Genomic DNA, 19383 nt, shown 5'->3' with positions numbered 1-19383 from the left:
TGCTTTTTAGGGAATACAAAGCACTGTTCATATGTTACATCATTCAGTCCTCACAACAGCCCTCGAAGTTAAGTGCTACTACTATTCCTCCCATTTTATAGATGAGAAAACTGAGGCTAAGAACGGTTATGTGATTTGCCCAGGATCACCCACTTAATAAGGGTCATAGATAATAAAACAGGAATGTCTGCCATTACTAGTTCTATTTCACATACTTTTAGAAATCTTAGCACTAGAAGGAGGGAGGGGGATGCTATGGAAAAAGAATTGCCTCTGGAGTCCAAGGACCTGGGTCCCAATTTAGTCTCTAAGGCTACCTGTGTGGCCTTGGGCAAAGTCATTTAACCTCCAGGAGCCTCAGTTTCCTCCTCTGAAAAAATGAGGCAACATGATGTTATTAGGAGATATTTCTCCAAACAGGTGAAAAGCAGTAGAAAAAGACTCAGGGGTTTAAAAGAAACAAAAACAAAAAACATTTATAACAGAACTTTTTGTTGTATCAAAGCACTGGAATCACAGTGGGCACAGAATACTTGGAGAACAGCTGAACCAATTATGGTAATGGAGTGCAGCAGACTATGATGGCTTTGGAAAATCCTAGTGAGACTTGTACAGATAAAGGCACAGAGAAGTGAGCAGAACCAGGGACAATTCACACAATGGCCCCAGTCACAAAGAGGAAAAGAACTCAGGTCAATGCACAGGGAAGGCGACCATGTAACAGGTCCCCCCGCACCATTGGCACAGAAGTAAATGGTGGGGGAAACGTGCAGAAGGGGGAAGACATTTTCATTGTAGATCTGGTTTGTATGACTCTACTTCTGCGTTACAAAGGATGGCTTCTCTTGAATAAGCCTATGGAGTGGTTAATGACTGTGACATAAAAAAAGAAGAAAAAAGAGTAAATGAAACATTCAAAAACACAGACAAGAAGTTCAGAAAAGCCCCCAGACAAGAAGGGCAGGTTTGTATTACTGTGTTAAATTTAATACGTTATTAAAGTGACAGCAGATCAATGCAATATGCAATCCTCTCTTCTGTTCTTTGGGCACTAATACGTCTGCTACTTGGTGTTTGTTAAGTTTCTCATAAAAGAATAAATAAGATGAGCTGGCTGGACTAGATCATCTCTAAGGGCCCTGCTGACTGACGATCTCTGTTCCTCTGAAAGGGGCAAGTGTTAGTCATGACAAGGTTAAGATATCTCTATTTGCCAATACCATGATTCTAGACCTTAAAAATCTATGATAACCAACAATTTTAAAAAAATCTTTAATAAAGTAGTCAAATACAAGACCTAAAACATTTGCTCCGTACTATACAGCCATCAGGATAAAAACAAACTGAATGAGAAATAAGTTTAAAAAATGATAAAAATCATCAAAGAGATAGTGGTTTATAAAGTACAGGAGAACTGTACAAAGGCAACTTCAAAATAATTTTCACAAAAATGAAGAACTGAATAAATTCTCATGATTTTTAATTCTGCTCATGATTAAGTCAAAGAATTATGGTTAAAATGACAATGTTTTCTAAGTCAATTTAGATTTAATGCAATATCAGCAAAATGACGATCCTACATTACAGCCAATTTCAGATGGAAAAGTTCATCGGCAAGAATATCGGGAAGTTCCTGAAAAAGAAAACCCAGAAGGAGGGTAGCTGCCCAGTCTGATCTCTGAATGTGCCATCTAAGCTATCGTTATAAAAACTGCCTAATTCTAGAGGAGCAGAAAAAGATACTAGCAGAATAAAGAAGAGAAGCCAGAAATACAAGTCAGTTTGTTTGGGGTGAAAACTTTCAGGAAAGGAACTGCCATGCAATAAAAACAGCTGTCCAAACTGATTAGCTACACAGTGAAATGGGTTGTGAAGGAAAACTTACTTACAGTATGCACCACAATAAATTCTTACTGAACCAAAGTATTTAAAGACTAAAAGAAAAAGGGATAATAAATTTGCTTCAATTTTAAAGATCAAAAATGAAAATTTTGACAGAACAAATGGAAGGAACTACAATATGGATCTGATTATACAAAAGTAATTTTGCAAAACAAAAATATATTTTGCAAAATTAAATGAAAATATATTTGGAAAAGTATTTGCAAAGAATGCATCAGATACAAATGAAAAAAAATCTGTTCTACAACTGAAAGATACACAGACTCCAATGATGCATTTGTCAAAGAAGGTGAATAGATGATTTTCAAAGAAAGAAATACAAACTATTTCTAACTAACCCCATGAAAAGGTGCTCAAACTCTCTAACAGAAATGCAGCTAAATACAACCTCAGGACATTACCTTCCACCCATCAAAGAGGGAAAAACAGCCACAAACTGATGAAATTCAATGTTAGAAGGTTTGGAAGGAGAAAATCCCTCTTCAAGTACACACTGAGTAACACATCACAAAATTAGTAATTTCTGAACTCAAGGACTTATATTGCTAGAACTTTATCCTAAAAAAAAAAAGTCACAAAAAGCAAAAAAAAAATGTTTATCTTTACAAAAATATTGTGCTTTGTTCATATTTAATCTTATTTTTATTGATGCTTGCTGTTTTATATCACATTCTTTTCCATCCTCTCTGCCCCCTGCAAGTCACTCATCACAAAAAAGATTTTAAAAGAAAAAGAGGCAAAAAGTTCAATAACCCTAGCCAACACATACCCTGCTGCACAGGACACTATGCTACATTCCACATCCACACCCCACTCCCTTCTCTGCCCACTGCTATGGAGACAAGGAGAGTCGCCTTCATTTACAATTTTAAAAAAACCAACTGGAAATCACTTACTTATGTGTTTCATGCCAGGGGAGGGGTGAGTAAAGGGTAGTAAGTTAAAATGATAGGATGTTATGATACTACAAAAATGATCAAAAGAACCTATCGGTACAAAAATAAAGAGCCTATTTGTAGAAAAATATTTATAGCAGCTCTTTTTGTGGTGGCTAAGAATTGAAAATTGAGGGGGATGCCCATCAATTGGGGAATGGCTGAACATGCTGTGGTATATGATTGTGACAGAATACTATTGTGCTATAGGAAATGACAAGCAGGATGGTTTTAGAAAAAAACTGGAAAGATTTACATGAACTGATAGAAAGTGAAGTGAACAGAACCAGGAGAGCATTGTACAATGAAGAACTGTGAATGACTTAGCTCTTCTCAGGAATGCAACGATCCAAGACAATCCCATAGGACTCAGGATAAACCATGCTACGTCTCCAGAGAAAGAAGTGATGTGTCTGAATACGGACTGAGGCACACTATTTTCATTTTTTTTGTTTTGCTCAAGTTTTCTTGCATAAAATGACTACTATGGAGATGTCTGATGTGAGTGCACATATATCAGACTGCTTACTGTCCATGGAGGGAAGGGGGAAGAAGGGACAGAATTTAGAACTCAAAACTTAAAAAAAAGAACGTTAAAAATTGTTTTTACATGTAACTGGGGAAAAAATAAAATATTACTTAAATTTTTAAAAAACATTTTAGACAATAAAAAAGAAAATAAACGGCTATCTATGGGGGAATTCAACAGAAAACAAGTGTATTCAGTGTTGTGAAACAAATCAGCGGACCCAACAACTCTGGGGAAAAGAAGCCCCCAGCAATAGAGAACTCTGGAGGAATTCTGCCAGAGGCCCAAAGTCAATGTCGATTCTATTTGTTAATGTCTTGAGTTCTACTTCGTTAAATGCCAAAAAATTAATGTAAGATTTTATTCCTTCTTTCACACAGTTTTTCAAAATTAACTGGTCTTTGTAAATCACTACAAAGTTAATGAATCTTCTTTAAATTCTGCCTTTTCAAAAGATGCAAACAGACTCAAAATTTAAACAAAACCTTTTGATTCTAGTTTCCCAGGTAAAACTTGAACCATTTAACAATGATAGTGCCATTCACTCACGGCGCTTGCGTCCGCGTAGTGTACTCCTTGAACTCACTGTCGTGTATGGTAAAGTAGGGTCTGAAATCACTGTAGTACTTGAGTGGTGAAATGCAGCTGCAGACAAGAAAGAAAGATAGATCATAAAAAAATCACAGCTGACTAAAGTAATTAACAGTTATAACATACATAGAGACAAATGAATATATGACTTGCTTTAAAGCGCTAGTTTTCAAGCCATGGAGAAAAATACAAAGAAGACACTAACCTAACAAGGGCCAACACGGTTTCTGAAGATTCAGATGGGGACGGTGCCATGACAACAAGCGGTTCTCCTAACAATACCAGCTCCCAAAGCATCTGGCTGTGCAGGAACACAGGACAGAAACACCTGAAATGACAACAGAGAACACCCTGAGCAACAAGCATGGGGGCCAGGCACTGTTTTAACTCCTGGGGAAACAGACACAAAGGATGACGCAACCTTAAAACATGCCCAAGCGCACACACAACAAACAAGCTCAAGAGAGAGGGCCCCCAGCAAATGGCGTCCCACCCAAGGCAGCACTGCAGGTTTGGCTAAGAAGGAATGGGGGGAACAGCCCCTATATAGAACAGAGATGATCTGAGTCATGTCTGGAGAGCAGAGAACAGGCTACCGTAAGCCAGTGAGGACAAGAGCGCTGAAAAAGGAGGTGAGAAAGGCTTTCAAAGGAAAACATCAGCATCTATGTTTGATCCTCCATGGAGTTTATAATGGGATAAAGAGATATGGTCAGATTTCTGCATAAGGAAGATCATGTAGGCTGGTGTGGAGATGGCAGAACAAAATGGGGAGAGACAAGTTATGAGGCTGTTGCTATGATCTATCACAGAAGAACATAGGGGCCTTAATTAAAGTAGCAGCTATGTGCACTGACAGAAGAGACTACAGTCAGAGAGATTTTCTAGAGATAGAAACTGCAAGCTTGTGAGGAGTCAAGTAGGCCACTAAAAGCACAGACCGAGAGTCTGGAAGAACGAAAGGGCTTTTGCCAGGATGAGAGAAGGCAAGAAGCAGCTTTGGGGCAGGAGAGGCTGAGACAGAGATGATGAGGTCTCCTCAGTACATGTGAGCTGAAGGCATCCTTGGGACATCCATCAAGGAATGTCCAAGGGCAGCTAGTAACTGCTAGAAGGGCAGCAAGAAGTTTCTTCATAACCAATATGAGACTTTTTGCTGTTCTCATTTTGAGGAGAAAGGGTTAATGATATTCTAGGAAGAAGTTAGGAAAATTCAGAGATGATGCAAAACCATAAAACCATGATTCTCAAATCTCCTCCCTCATCTAGTCACTCACTGTGCCAAAAGGACTGTCAGACAAAGACAAAATGAAGGTGTAAGACACAAATTTACTGACAAGACCGAGCAGCACACAGATGCTGTTTTTGATTTTTGAGAAAAAATTCAGACTTCAGTGTGGATGTTACTTTTTCCCCTCTATTTCAAAATGTTATCTCACTTATACTGACAACCAATCAACAACCATTTCCTCAGCACTTAATGGATGACAGAAACTGGACCTGTGACTTCCTGTGCCTAGTATGCAAAGAAGTTCAGATTTGCCTATGACCATGACAGGCTACGTGATCTGCCAACAGTCACACAGTTGCTTTGTGTCAAAGGCAGGATTAGAATCTGTTCTTTCTAACTCCTAGACCTGGCCCCCTGGCCCCAGTGGTGCGCTATAATAAACAGTAAAGGAATATAAAGCAGAGGCTTGATTATCCTATGCAGCAGAATTAATCTTTCAACACAGCCATTAAATTCAAATATTCACTAATTGTTTCCTATGACTGGAATTCACTTCCATCTCAGAGAATCCCAAGCTTCCTTGATAGCTGAGTGTAAGAGCCGAATGTTTTCTTCAGGAAAATCCCCACCCCGCCCCTCCATTTCCAGAAACTTGCTTTGTATATATTGTTTCTCACTCTTCTTTGTGGTTGTAATAGTCTTTAAGGTCCTGGAGGAGCAGGCATTGAATTTCTGTGTCTGCACCCGCAAAAGCTAACAAAGTGCCTCACATGCAGAGTGCTTCTTGTGTGTGGAGCTCTGGGCTAGGCCCTGCAGAAGACAAGACAGAGGGCTAACACACAATCCCTACCTCCATGCACCTGACAGTCTAGAATACAGATTAAACCAACATACAATAAGCACATTAGAAATGGGAAAAAATTTGCCTAGGGAGCTTTTTACCAGCTTTGAGATGGGATGGGGAAGGGGCAAAGAAGAAGTGGACATTCAACTGACCAAGACGAAAGGAGAGAGCACCTATTTTATGAACAGTAGGGATTCAAGGGGTCCCAGGTTTCTAGTTTTCTTACAATTACAGATGCCAGTATTATCAGATTACATCAACAGGAAGAAAAGTTGTCATCATGTTTTTCATGTGATTGAATGTTTCAAGAAGAAATCATTAGGTAATTTTTTTTCTTATTGTAATAAAATTCATATTTAAAAAATTAAGTTTGACCTCGAACATGTAATTCTAGATTTCTTTATTAGTTAATAAAAGAAACCTGTATGCTTGAACTACAGGAACTAAGAGTCCACCACAAGAGGGAGTGCTCAGTTTGTACCACAGGGTCCTTCCTGCCTGACAGGGACCCAGACCAGGAGCGAGCCCTACAAAGGGAAAAGCTGTCCATGTCTACATCCATAGCACTTGAATGACATGATTACTTGTCAGGACGCTATTAATCCTGCACTGTCTGGCCCAAGAACTTGAGTGACTCTCATTCTTTCTGTAATCCCTCCTCCTCCAGCTCAGTATCTTGTATGCTGATATTATCTATGGATATGAGTGTGAATGACCAGTCCTCCAGCCTTAGAAGAAAAAAGGAAATGTGCTAAAGCCATGAAGGGCTCAGCCAATTAGGAAAGGGAAACCAGAGCAGCAGTGAGGTGTGGCATCATCAGTGGCCATGAGTGTCCAGGGACATGGGAAGACAGGCAGGGCCTCCTGGAGAATTCCCATTCATCTAACTTCTGAAAAACAAGGAATTCTGAGAGCAAGTTACATCCTACTTTCTCGAGGTCTGAAAAGACAAGATCACAGACACCTCTGTGCAAAGTCTTAAAACAATTCACAATTTCAAAAGGACTGATGATATTCAGTTGTAAGAGTTCATAAGGATGACATGCAAAACGTAGTCAGCAGAGAGGCTGTGCTCATGAGATGAAATTCCAGCCTGCAGCTTTTGTGACTTTTGTGAAGTTGAAGGCTACAAATCAAGAATACTACAGAAGTTATAAACCAAAGTGTAATGTTAATTTCAACTCAAGCCAACTAAAAAAATGTCTAGTTGTTGGTATCATTTTCCCCTTCTCAATTCCCACTGCCTCCCTCCCACCTCTATGGGGAGGGGAGAAGAGAGGAATACTCAACTCCCAAGAAGAAAACTAATCAAATCCACTGGCATTAACGATGGAACAATAAGGACGGAGAGGCTAAAATTACAAATAAGCTTTCAATTTTCACCTGAAAAGATCCACTTCATGAATAGTAGGTAAAACCATAGAGATCTGTGAGTCTGTCTAAAAGAGAGAAAGGGGAAAAAAAAAAAATCACAAAAATTGAAGATGATCAATATGTCCAGGCCTGATGATAAGACAAATATGCTACATGAGACAGAAACTGTAGTTTTTACACTTTGGAAGGAGAAACATATCTCCTACTCCAAAATAAACAAATTTCAAAGTTGGCTAATGCAAATAAAGGTGAAAATAAGCTATTTCATTTCCTCCATTTCTACATAAATGATCCAACAGACATTCAGTATATAATAGAATGGCGAATAAATAAATTCAGACTTTAAAAGTGAAAAATTCACCTCCACCCCAAATGGATGTACTCCCAAGGAATAACTAACTGAAAGCTAATCTAATCCACTGAATCCTTTCAACCAAATTTCCTAAATGAGAAATCAGCTGGCCCTGCTCCATGAGATCTGTGGAAGCATCTTATCCAGACTAGGTCTTTGTTGAAGTAATTGCCCCAGCCTACCAAGTACTAAACACATTTATGAATTCTCCAACACCCACCCAACAGAAAGAGGAAGAAAAAAAGGAAAGAAATTTCAAGCAGTTTACCATCAAGATATTTTGATAATAAACACTGTATAAATACAATAATCAACTTCAAACATGTGGGAAACAACTGATAACCTTGGGATGTGAGATAAATGATGGCTAATATTATTTTTCCCAACAAGTCTGTAGGAATCCCACCACGGGCCTCCCTCTCCCTCTGTCACATCTACCTGCTGAGTTAACTGGGCAATCTGTGTTGTTCCAGGCTTGTCATGGCATGTTGGAATCCGAACCTTAGGAAGAAAACAGAAGACATTAACTTTTCCCTAGAAAATGGCTCACCTATGAATCCTATAACTAGCCAAAGAAATCAAACTAAAAAAATTATAAAATCTTCAGTCTACTTAAACTAGGTTAACGGTATTTTTCATCAAGCCAAAATTTGGGGGAAGTCAAGATATTCGTTTTTAAATAAAGAAGAGGCTTTAGGGCTATGGATTTTCAGTAACAGCATCCCAGCCAACTCCAACACACACAAAGTAACATCTTTAATAACAAACACTATGAACCCAACTTGGAAGCAAACAGAATATAAACAGAGAAATGCTCACTAACATATTATTTAATTCTGATTAATCCAATTTTCTTCTCACACAGTCTCTGCAAACTTGCTAATAAGCTTTGGGATAAACTAACTGTCAGAAGGAAGAGAACTTTCAAGCATTCACAGCTCCACCGAAGCTTTCATTTACAATTCTTAATTCTGTTCTTGGTGAGTTTAATAGAGAACAGCAGTATACATTCAATGAATATTCAGAAAGGAAGACATCTGAAAAGATGCCTTTAATGACTAGGCACTTTCAAAGTCTTACTGTTACACCAACACAAGTAATAGGGTTTTTTTCCCCCATAATATACTTGTGAATAAAGAAAAGCTAGAAAATTAGGAGCATTCATGCAAAATTCATTTGATAAAATTAATTGAAAGAAGTCAGCAACATCCTTAACAAAGAACATGCCACAGACAGCAGAAAGGAAACAAAGCTCTGCCTATTTGTTGGTGACATGATGGCTTACATAGACAATCCTAAGGAATCAGGAAAGAAATTAACAGACAATAGCAAAATAAATACACAAAAATCAGTATTTCTCTATAGCAGTACCAAAATGCAGAAAGGCAATAACAGACAGGTAAGTCCCATCCCTGAGAATCAATCTACCAAAGTACACTCAATGCCTATCTCAAAACAATTTCAAAAACTCTTTTAAAAAAACAAACTGAAAAAAACTAGAAGGATATTGCATTCTCAAGGATAGGCATTAACTCAGTGTGTTAAAATGACCATCCTATTGAAGTTAATTTACAGACTTAGTCCTACGTCCATCAAATGATGAAAAGGGATACTTTACAGATTTAGACAAAATGATGACAAAATTCATTTGAAGAAACACAAGATCTAGAAAAGTGAAGGAAAAAATAGAAAAAGACAGTAACAAAGGGGGAATAGCATTTCCAAGTGTCAAACTACACTATAAACCTACTGGTTTAAAAACAGAAAATCAGATCAACAGAAGAGACCAACTTAAAAGAATGAGAAATAACTGAACTCAATAACCAGTATTTGATAAAATGCAAAACACAAATCACTTAGGAAATAAGTTCTTATGTGACAGGAATATCTGGGAAGTAGAAAGCAATATGGCAGAAATGAGCTTTAGCCCAACATAGGAAACTAAGAAACAAAATAAAGTCAAAATGATCATACAACCTGAATATTAAATACTATTTAAAATTCGAAGAGAAGGAAATCATCTACCTTTCAGAGCTACTATTAGAAGGGGCTGAATTCTTAACTAAACCAGGAAGGAACAGAAACAAAGATAAAACAGATAATTGCAATTACATCAAATTGGAAAGATTTTGTATGAAAAAAATTAATGCAACTCTAAGAGAGGAAGTTGCCAATTAGGAATAAAATTTTTTTTATAAATATCCCTTTTAAGGTTCTGCTATCTCAGATATATGGACAATTAATGGTTACTGTATAAGATCAAAAGATATTTCTGAATCACTAATCTGATACAATTTGATGCAAATGAAAACAACATGGAGGTTTCACCTCATACTCAACAAATTGGTAGAGATGACAAAATATGGCAATGGCCAATGCTGGAGGGGCTAGAGAAGTCCAGGAACACTAATGCACTGTTGCTGGAGATATCCATTGGTAAATGCCTTCAGAAAGCAATTTAGAATTATGCAAAAGAGGGAGCCCAGACCTAGAGATTCCACTTTGAGGCACGTCCCCCAAGAAGTCGATCCCAGAAAGGAAGGCCCCAAACATACAAAAACTATTCATGGTAGCACTATTTGTAAAAGTCCAGAACTGGACTCAGAGAAGATGCCTGCCAGCTGGTGAATGGCTAAACAGACTGTGGCCCATGAATGTAACCCAGTATTCCCGTGTTATGAAAAAAATAAGGGATAAGGAGAAGCATGGGAAGACACAGGAAGTGAGGAAAACAACCTACAGAATTGTTTCAACATGCAGACAGAAAGAAGAACAAGGGAACTAGCTGGCACTTTGTGGGGGCATGGCAGTTACAGTGTGAAGGGCAACAAAAGAAAACAATAAAAATGTTTTAAAAACCGAAGAACATGCTTCGAACAGCACCAGGTTGTTATCAGCAGTTCTCCTGACTCCCCTTAGCATTCCCAATCCATCCTCAGAGATTCCTCTGGCGGGACAGTCAGATTTCTGCAGACAGCAGGCTCCCATGGGCACGAAGGCCTGAAAAGATGCTGGTAAAACCCTTCACATTCCTCAGGCAGAGGGTTCAGGAAAGCAGGGAGGGGGTCTGGCTCTTGGGGAGATGATGAAAGAAAATCCACATCTTTATTTTCTCTAACATTCAGGCTAAAAAGAAATAAATTATGAACAAATTACCTTTAAAACCACCCCCATAATGGGCAAGTGTAACATTTTCCCTGGTACTGGAGCAGGCCAACGGTCAACATCATTACAAGCTAAAAAAAGGATAAAATATCTCGTTTGTATGAGTGAGACAATTTAAAAAATTTTAAATACATACTTTACAAAAGAAATTAGAACAAAACAACTCCAAGAAGTTAACTAAATATCCATACTAACATGCTTCATTTCTTCAGGACATTTGTTTAATTTACTTCAAACTACTGAAAAACACCTACAGCTGCAACAACTATATGGCAAAGCTGACAGTCAAGAAGACCTGAGTTCCAGCCCTGCCTATTATATGATCTTAGGCAAGTCCCTTCAGTCTCTTACCCTCAGTCTCCTCATTTGTAAAAGTGAAATGAAAAGAACACTTACACATCCCAAGGATGTTAAGGATGTTGTAAGGATCAAATGAGACAAGATTATACAAGTGTTAATTATTAGTATTTATTGATATTATTATCATTATTGTAAAAGACATAAATAAAGACAAAAATGGGGGGAAGCAAGAATGTCTTCCTTTTGATTCACATACACAGTTTACTCTCTTGGGATGGAAAGAGGTTCCCAAATTTTTAGAAAGCAGTGAATAAAACATTTTAATGAAGGTTAAGTGAGTCTTCCCTTTGTTTTACTGTAGCAAAAATTCTTTTGTGGAACCATATGAAACAAAGCTGGCAGTATACTCCACCTAATTACAAGTTCAGCCACAGTGAAAAGTAAAGTGAAAAGACATCACAGGAAGTAGTTAACTAATTCCATAGGAATAATAATATAAACAGGTGGTCACCAACAGTGAGATCCTACAACTTTATGCCAGAATTGATTTATCAGACATTAAAAATATACTGAAAAACTACAATGGTTGCGGCAAAATATGAGAGCAGTGTCTGGTATGATGACTGCTGATAAAGAGTAAAAGGGTGTCTGTTAATCTATTGTCCGCAATTCAATATTTAGATTGTCTTAATAAAAAAGTTCTATCCATTTCACTCTATTTTTAAACTGGCAACATGGTCCAGTATTTCAAAGCATTTATAAAGTTATCAGAAGTTTAATTCTCACTTCTCTCCTTTAATTCATAGTTTTAAAGTCTTCACTGACTGATTTTCAGGTTTCATTTTTCATTAAAACTTTATAATTAAATGTCTCTTAATCCTCACAAGGATGACATCAACAACACAATGTTTTACTCACCTGCCTCCAAATAAGCTTCACTCTTTTCAAAATATTCAGGTGCTATTTGTTTAAGCACTGTGTGAAAAAAATGTGTGTATGGCAGCTTGCTGATCAAAACCAAGGACTGGAAAAGAAAGAACACAATGTCAGACAAAGCTGAACAATCTCATTCTAGTTTCGCCTTCCTGCACTCAAGAGTTGTGGAAAGCCTCACTGGTGAACATGTGCAGACTCTGACCTGAGAAGAGCCATGTGTAAGAGGCCATTATTCAATGGAAATAAAATGAAAATGGCCACAAGATTCTCCTCCTGGTCTCACCACAGATTGGCTGCTTAATTAGAAGAAAGATTCTTTGAGGCAGTGAGAGCCTGACACTGTTAAAGGAAAAGGAGATGCAGCAGCAGTCCAGCCCCTCCCCACACGTGCCAGGCAGCACTGGAATTCTCCAAAGGAACCACAAGAATAAAGCAGGCACGAACAACCCAGCCGGGACAGCAGGAAGAGCTCCTGACATCCTGAACTTGGACTTGGCTGGGGTAAAAAACGCTTTTCTTGAAAACTGCCTTCCTTCCTGGCGTCTCCCCATAGCTCCAAGATGGATCAACCCGAGGAGCAGGGCAAATGAGCAGGAGCAAGCTCTACAGACACAGAAAGCACTCTCCTCCTCACTGGCAAAGTTTTAACAGAAGCCCACTTTTATTGGGGCTTTTTTTGGTTGGTTGTTTGTGTTTAAAAGGAAAAAAAAACACCCCCAATCATAACCTATAGAGTGGTAAACATGTATGTTCAGATGAGAGACAGCCTGGGCCATACTGTCCAGGGTTCAAGCCCTGCCCTCGAACAGCCTTGGCTGGGTGGCTGTAGGCAAGTCATCTCATGCCTCGTCCCCAGGGGGCTCTTTAAGAGGGGGCAGCCAACATGCACTGTGGAGGGAGTGTCCTCACCTCCTTCTTTCTACTAATAAAACCACAAGGGGCACACATCAAAGTTTGAGGAAGGGGTGGAGTTTCTACAAAGTATGTGCTAGAAGGAAGTACTTAATAAACTCTGACCAATGCCATTAGAGTGACACAATGAATAAAGCACCAGACTCTCAGAGTCAGAAAGATCTGGGTTCCTTATCCAGCCTCAGACCCTCACTGGCCAAATCACTTAAACTCACTGAGCCTCAGTTTCCCCATCTATAAGATGTGCTCCACAATTTCAGCATCCACCATTCGTGTTAACTATTGTTATTAATATTACTGACAAGAGAAAAGAAACCATATTTCACTAACTGAAACCTAAAACTTCATGGCTCTCTCCACTTTAAGTGTGTATGTGTGCGTGTGTGTGTGTGCACGCACGCGCGTGTTACAGAACACAGATCTTCCTAAGCAATCACACTGTTTCTCCCCAGAAATGCCTTTTAAAAGGATTGGTTTGCCAGCACTGAAGATGCTCGAAAGAGGAAGCGATCCATCCCATAGCAGGAAGATACAAAAACCTCCAAAAACCTCCTAAGCAATGATTCTCCTTCTAGAACAAGCATCAGGGTGATGGGATGACTCTTCTAAGGATGGATAAGGTTGGTTCTGCCTCCCTGAACAAAGCTGCTCACACCTCATTTTCCTGATGGCACAAATATAGCTTGGCCTAATACATTTGAAAATACACGTGTACATGAGTATTTAGAACAACATGTTTTGTTCAAACAGAAAACTGGAAACTCAGAGGTAGAACATCAATCAGGGAAGGGAACACCAAGGGGCAAAGCCACATGAGGGAGTGTTCCCTTCAATGACAAAACAGCCTGAGTCAGAAAAACCTGGCAAGACTTGTAGGAACTGATGCAAAGAAAAGTGAGCACAACTGGGAACACAAGGTGCCAAGACCTAACTTAATGGAGAATGATTCTGAAAGACTTCAAAACTGAGCAGTGCTGAAACTGAGCACAACTTCCTAAGACCCTCAAAGCAACAGGAAGGTACAGAAGGAGGCAGGTGTTTACAGCCTCACCAAAGTGCTGCCTGGGTCTGCAGGATTTTCCTTCCTTACAACAGGAGAGGTTGTTTCTGGAGGGAAAGGGAGGAGGCAGGAGTTGGCGGATCATAACAGCAATGAAAAATGAATAAGAAAAGCAACAAAATATACACAAAACATTTTAAAATACACAGAAGAGAATGGAACAAAGATCAAAAGGGAAGAGAGACATGCAGGGTGATTCTGTTACTACCATTTTAATATAGACTAAAAAATGTAATAAAAGTTAATTTTAATATACAATTCTACTCTTTATTTTGTAAACTGAAAAGCTCATGTTTAACTTAATAACAAAAAAGGAATTTTTTAAAAGACCATAAATTACCTTCTGAAAGTAGCCTCTTTTTAGTGTTTTATCTCGAACTTGTCGGAAATACACATAACCATAAAAATATGCAGGATCTTTCTGCCAGAAAGGTAGAATAAAATTAAATCCTTATTTCAGTATTTTTTTAAAATCACAATTCTTTGCAAATCAAAAATAAGATGAGACTCAAAGGGTCACATTCAACCTTACATCTGAATATTAAAACATTTAAGTAACATATATAGAATTTTGGAATCAGTTTTGCTTAATCTTATCCAGAAATAAAATAATCATATGATCAAAATGCTAAAAGACAACCAGAGATGAATAAGAAAAATGAAAAAAAAAGCCATAGGAAAAATAAAACCCATCTAGTAAAAGTTTCCTTCTCCCCTCCTCAACACATTTAGTGTTAGTGGAAACTGTTGCTTTGGGTGATAACTTGGTAAAAAGCAAAGCCCACTTGGCTCAGACTCCCAACCTAGACAAAGGGGCTAGTAACAAAGCACTGAACAACAACATTCTAATTTATTCCCGAAATTTTCAATGAAATTTTAGTATACTTCAAGAACTTAGGAAAGCTTCTCAAAGCTTCTGAACCATCATCTTCCTTCCCTCCACAGCCCCTTGAGGTGTTACTAGACAGTGCAAACGAAAGCACCAGCATTTCTGCCAAATACAACCAGTGTATGACTGTATAAATGTAGAAGCAAAGCTAACCATCTTCCCTACCACAGTGACCTCTTCCTGTGACTATTTTTCTAACCTTTAAATACACAGGTGAGTCTCGGTCCAACTGGTCCAGGACACAGCGCATTGACATCCTCCGACCAGAAGACTGTCGAAACCTAAAACAAAACTGTGTATCTCCAAGACAACCTAATGAACACAAAAATAAAAAGGGGGAATTGAGGACAGCTCAGTCCAACATTTATCCAGAATCACAGAGCTTACCTACCTGCTCATTGTGAGGACCCCAAAGTGACTAGTCCAAGATCACACAGTCAAGCTGTGAACAAGCTGGGACTAAAACCTCAGTTCCATATATTACATTTCCATGCCTGTTAATTTTCTTTTGAAATGCTTATACACAATTTTTTTTAAAAATGTACATAAGTTCAAGAGGAGAACAAGCAGTTAAACAATTGCTTTCGTCATTATAACTTATTTTTAACTGTTAAGTTTTAACTGAAGCTTACTTAATTTCATAAAACTCTCTGGGTGGCACCTTTCCTCCAGTGAAGCCTCTGAATGGAATTTGTCAGGAGCTTTGCCCCCTAAGCTAGGAGATTTGAACCCTTTTGAAGATTCCTGAGAACATGGGACGCTTATTTTGAAAGTTGCTTTTAGAATACCCCAAAAGAGAAGCATACAAGGGAAGTATTCTTCAGAGAATGAACATTTGTGATGGCAAATTTTCTCTAATAAGATTCAGAATTGAAGATTAATGTTTTCCCCAGGTTCCCCTGACTCATCCTTTCAGAAGACTCTAAGTTCCTGAGGACAGGATCTGTTTTTCATTGTCCCTGTGTCCCCAGCATCTAACATGTGAGGTAGACACAAGGCATTTGTAGAACTGAGCTACATTCTTGCATCTCACCCACACTGAGCTAAGAAATGTCTACAGATGCCGAAAGAAAAGGTTTCTCTCATCTTGCCTTGACCTGCACACACCTTAGGCAGTAAAGATTCTCTGGTATCACCAGAGCTCATGGAGCAGGGATTCCTCAAGTCCAAATACTGCTAATGAGCAATAAGGAAAAAGGCCTGGCAAGCATCTGTCTAACAGCTCTAAGCTATGGGGAAGAAGAGGAAATATTGTTTATATTAAGTGGAAGGGCAGTGGTAATAGTTCCTGAGAGCAGAGAGGTGTAGGGGAAGAGATTTCTTTGGAAATCTGATGAAATCTTCCCCACATCTACCTACATTTTTCTTGACTTTTTGTAAATGAATGCTCTAAACGGTTCGATTTTTTCTGCTGACTCCACATAGAAACCAAAACTCCATTTTTACTGTTTCCTGAAGACTGCAATACAGCTCCTGGGTTTCCTTCCACAGCAATAAAAGCTATTTCAGGATCTTTTTTAAAAGTAAATCCATTTCAGAACTGGCACTGTCATAACAACCTCCATTTAATAAAATACATGAAGAGCAACAAGCTGTTTAGAGAGTCACAAAAGAGAATAATGATCTAAATCACATTCCAAATGTGTGGTCTCTTGGCTGCCGCACTGATGCTCATCTGTCAGGATGGCAAGATGCCTGCTTTCAAGAGAGATCAAGTTTACTCAGACCATCCAAACTTCCAGGGAGATGTGTCCTACTTCATCTAGGGAATCAGGTCAGAGGAACATTGATCTGGACCCAGAAGAGACCCCATCAGCCCTCCAACCAAATCCTTACCCCAAAAATTATCAAAAGAGTTACAATCTGCACACATCTGGCGATAACACAGCAGATCTACTCTAACTATGGAGATGTGTGCTTCTATCTAAGTCATAAGCCTTGATGCTAAGGCAATGCTCTGGTGCTTTCAAAGGACATGAACAGCCTACACCTAAGAGAAGCCGGGGTCAGACCAGCAGGACAAGGCTGGAAAGGCCAACAAGGGACTTTGCGTCTATTGTCCCAGAACAGGTCTAAGTTAAGGTTAGACAGACTCCACATCAGACCTGCCACCAGGAAAAGAATTCTTTAGCCACAGCAACTCCAGACAGTCACTAAGACATGGAGAGCTCAGTGGGAAGAGTACTGGCACTAACAATACCACACATCTTACTGACGGATTTCTTCAATCAAGAAAAAAGGAACATAAGGGACAGATCTCAGACTCACCTTCCTGAAATAGACAGGGGGAATAAAGGGTTAAGTCTCCCGCCCCGAAAAGACTAAATATTAAACCCCTATTCAGATACCTCCATCGCTGCTCAGTCCTGGTGCCCAGGAGAAATGTTAAGCTCTTCCTTTCAAAAACTGAGGAGGGGGAATATGAGAACATAAGGCCCTCAAAGACAGGAACTGCACTGGATTTTATCTTTGTTTCATCAGTAATAGCTGCATTTATGTAGCACTCCAAGATTGGTAAAGCAATGTTTCCTCATTTGATCCTCACAACAACCCTGAGCATAAGGTGCTATTATTATCCCCATTTTACAGATAAGGAAACTGAGGCCAGCAGAACTGAAGAGTCAACAGGGTCAACATAGGTGTCTGAAGCTGGTGGTAAATTCTGGTCTTCCTGCCAAGCACTTTTATTTACAAAGAGCAGCCACTTCATACTTACTTGTTGACCTAAAGGTAGAAGGGACTCAAATGACCAGCTAAGGCTCACCGGAACGTCTGACATATCCCCGTTAGCCACTCAGGGAGGCTCACATGGGGTCTGCTCAGTTTGTGGTAAACCAAGCTCACTGACTAGTGGAAATGGTTTTGATGACTGAACACATATTAATCAGAAGTGCAAATGTAGCCCAACAGGGATGGAGCCCACAGGCACAGCCTCCAGCTTATCTGCTTTAATAAAAACTAGCAGTGCCATTAGTCCGTAGGCAAAAATTCTAAATATTTAGGTCATTTTGATAAAAAGGCAAGACAGACCAATATCTTATAATCCTTACAGGCCCTTCTAAAGTCTCTCAAAGGCAATAACCCCACACACATATAACATTCTTAATTCTGAAATAAATCTCACTAGTCCATAGAAGGCCTGTCCACAGAGAGATACCAACTTTATATGACTAATTTTAGAAGTGATTAAAGAAACTGTTTCAACAAGCTCTACATTTGTAGCAAAAATTCGGAAGCATGAAAAAAATGTAGTTAAAAAAAAAAAGGGAATGTTAAAAATGATCTCTAAGTCCCCCAAATCAGAGAAAGAGAATTCTTATTATAGAATACTCTAATGGTATAAGTAGCAGCATGGAAAAACTCGCCTGCTTCACTGGATGCCATCCTGACAGTGGGTGGACTTAGCCCCATGCCAGGAGGACTGAAGGGAGCGTAGACCACATACCAGGAGGACAGTCCAAAGGAAAGGACCCCCACTAATAAACTCCTCAGCTGAACAGCCTTTAACAGAGTGTGCTATTGTTAACCCTCTCTTCTTTAGCTGGACTCTGATGGCCAGGCCGGATCTAGTCACTAACAATGACTAAAGGTCACTCACTGATGGCAAACTTAGGAAACCCATCTGAACATGGTCCAACTGCAGCCACTCCATCAACTTGTGCAGCTTGTGGTCTCTGGATTTCATGATGCCTCACTCTACCCTCAAAAGCACCATGGAAACTATTCTTTAAATTAAAGCAAAATCAAACAAATTTTCCTCTGAGAACTTATTCAGAATTCCACACCGCCCAGCAGGGGCAGATGATCTCAGCTCGCAGGAACCAACTGGAGGCCAGCAAAGACCCCATGTGGCCCAGTTCCCTCCTTGGACTCTCCTCAACATCCATCACACACACACACACACACACACACACACACACACACACACACACACACACACACACACACACACACACACACACACACACTCTTAGAGTGATGCAATAAAAGCATTACCTGAATTCGAATCTGGAAAAGACAGATAGCAAATATTCGTTTTCTGAAAAAGAAAACAAAGGGTACATATGTGCTGCCAAGGAATCAAGCGGAAATGAAAAGTAGTCAAACACAAAGACTTACTTCCTTATCACTAAGTTTGGAATGCTCAGGATAGATTACCTATAAAACAAGGGTAAAAATGAATTAGAAAATGAGATCAACATTCACACTCAGCAGATACTTTAAAATAACACGTTAAAACAAGATTTTGATTTAACATGACCATAATTTTTCCAAAAATTGGAAGAAAAATACGCATGAGGAATTAAATTTATGTTTAAAAATGAAAGCCTGCATTTGACTACCCCCAAAAACCTGGTGAAGA

At 39.0% G+C, this 19383-nt stretch overlaps 1 protein-coding gene across 1 annotated transcript in view; it reads right to left on the bottom strand.

Annotated features, from left to right (window-relative positions):
* DENND6A (DENN domain containing 6A) overlaps nt 1–19383 on the bottom strand; it is a 65250-nt gene that overhangs the window by 23813 nt on the left and 22054 nt on the right. The window contains exons 2-11 of the mRNA XM_072598853.1: nt 19140–19178; nt 19017–19059; nt 15220–15332; nt 14472–14552; nt 12142–12247; nt 10915–10994; nt 8197–8259; nt 7416–7471; nt 4163–4285; nt 3916–4011 (exon numbers count right to left, since the gene is read on the bottom strand). Of these exons, the coding sequence (XP_072454954.1) occupies nt 3916–4011; nt 4163–4285; nt 7416–7471; nt 8197–8259; nt 10915–10994; nt 12142–12247; nt 14472–14552; nt 15220–15332; nt 19017–19059; nt 19140–19178 (800 nt within the window). The remainder of the gene's footprint in view (nt 1–3915; nt 4012–4162; nt 4286–7415; nt 7472–8196; nt 8260–10914; nt 10995–12141; nt 12248–14471; nt 14553–15219; nt 15333–19016; nt 19060–19139; nt 19179–19383) is intronic.

This window comes from Notamacropus eugenii, chromosome 3 (assembly GCF_028372415.1).
Source record: "Notamacropus eugenii isolate mMacEug1 chromosome 3, mMacEug1.pri_v2, whole genome shotgun sequence".
NCBI lineage: Eukaryota > Metazoa > Chordata > Mammalia > Diprotodontia > Macropodidae > Notamacropus > Notamacropus eugenii.
This window is presented reverse-complemented; position numbering and strand designations above follow the sequence as displayed.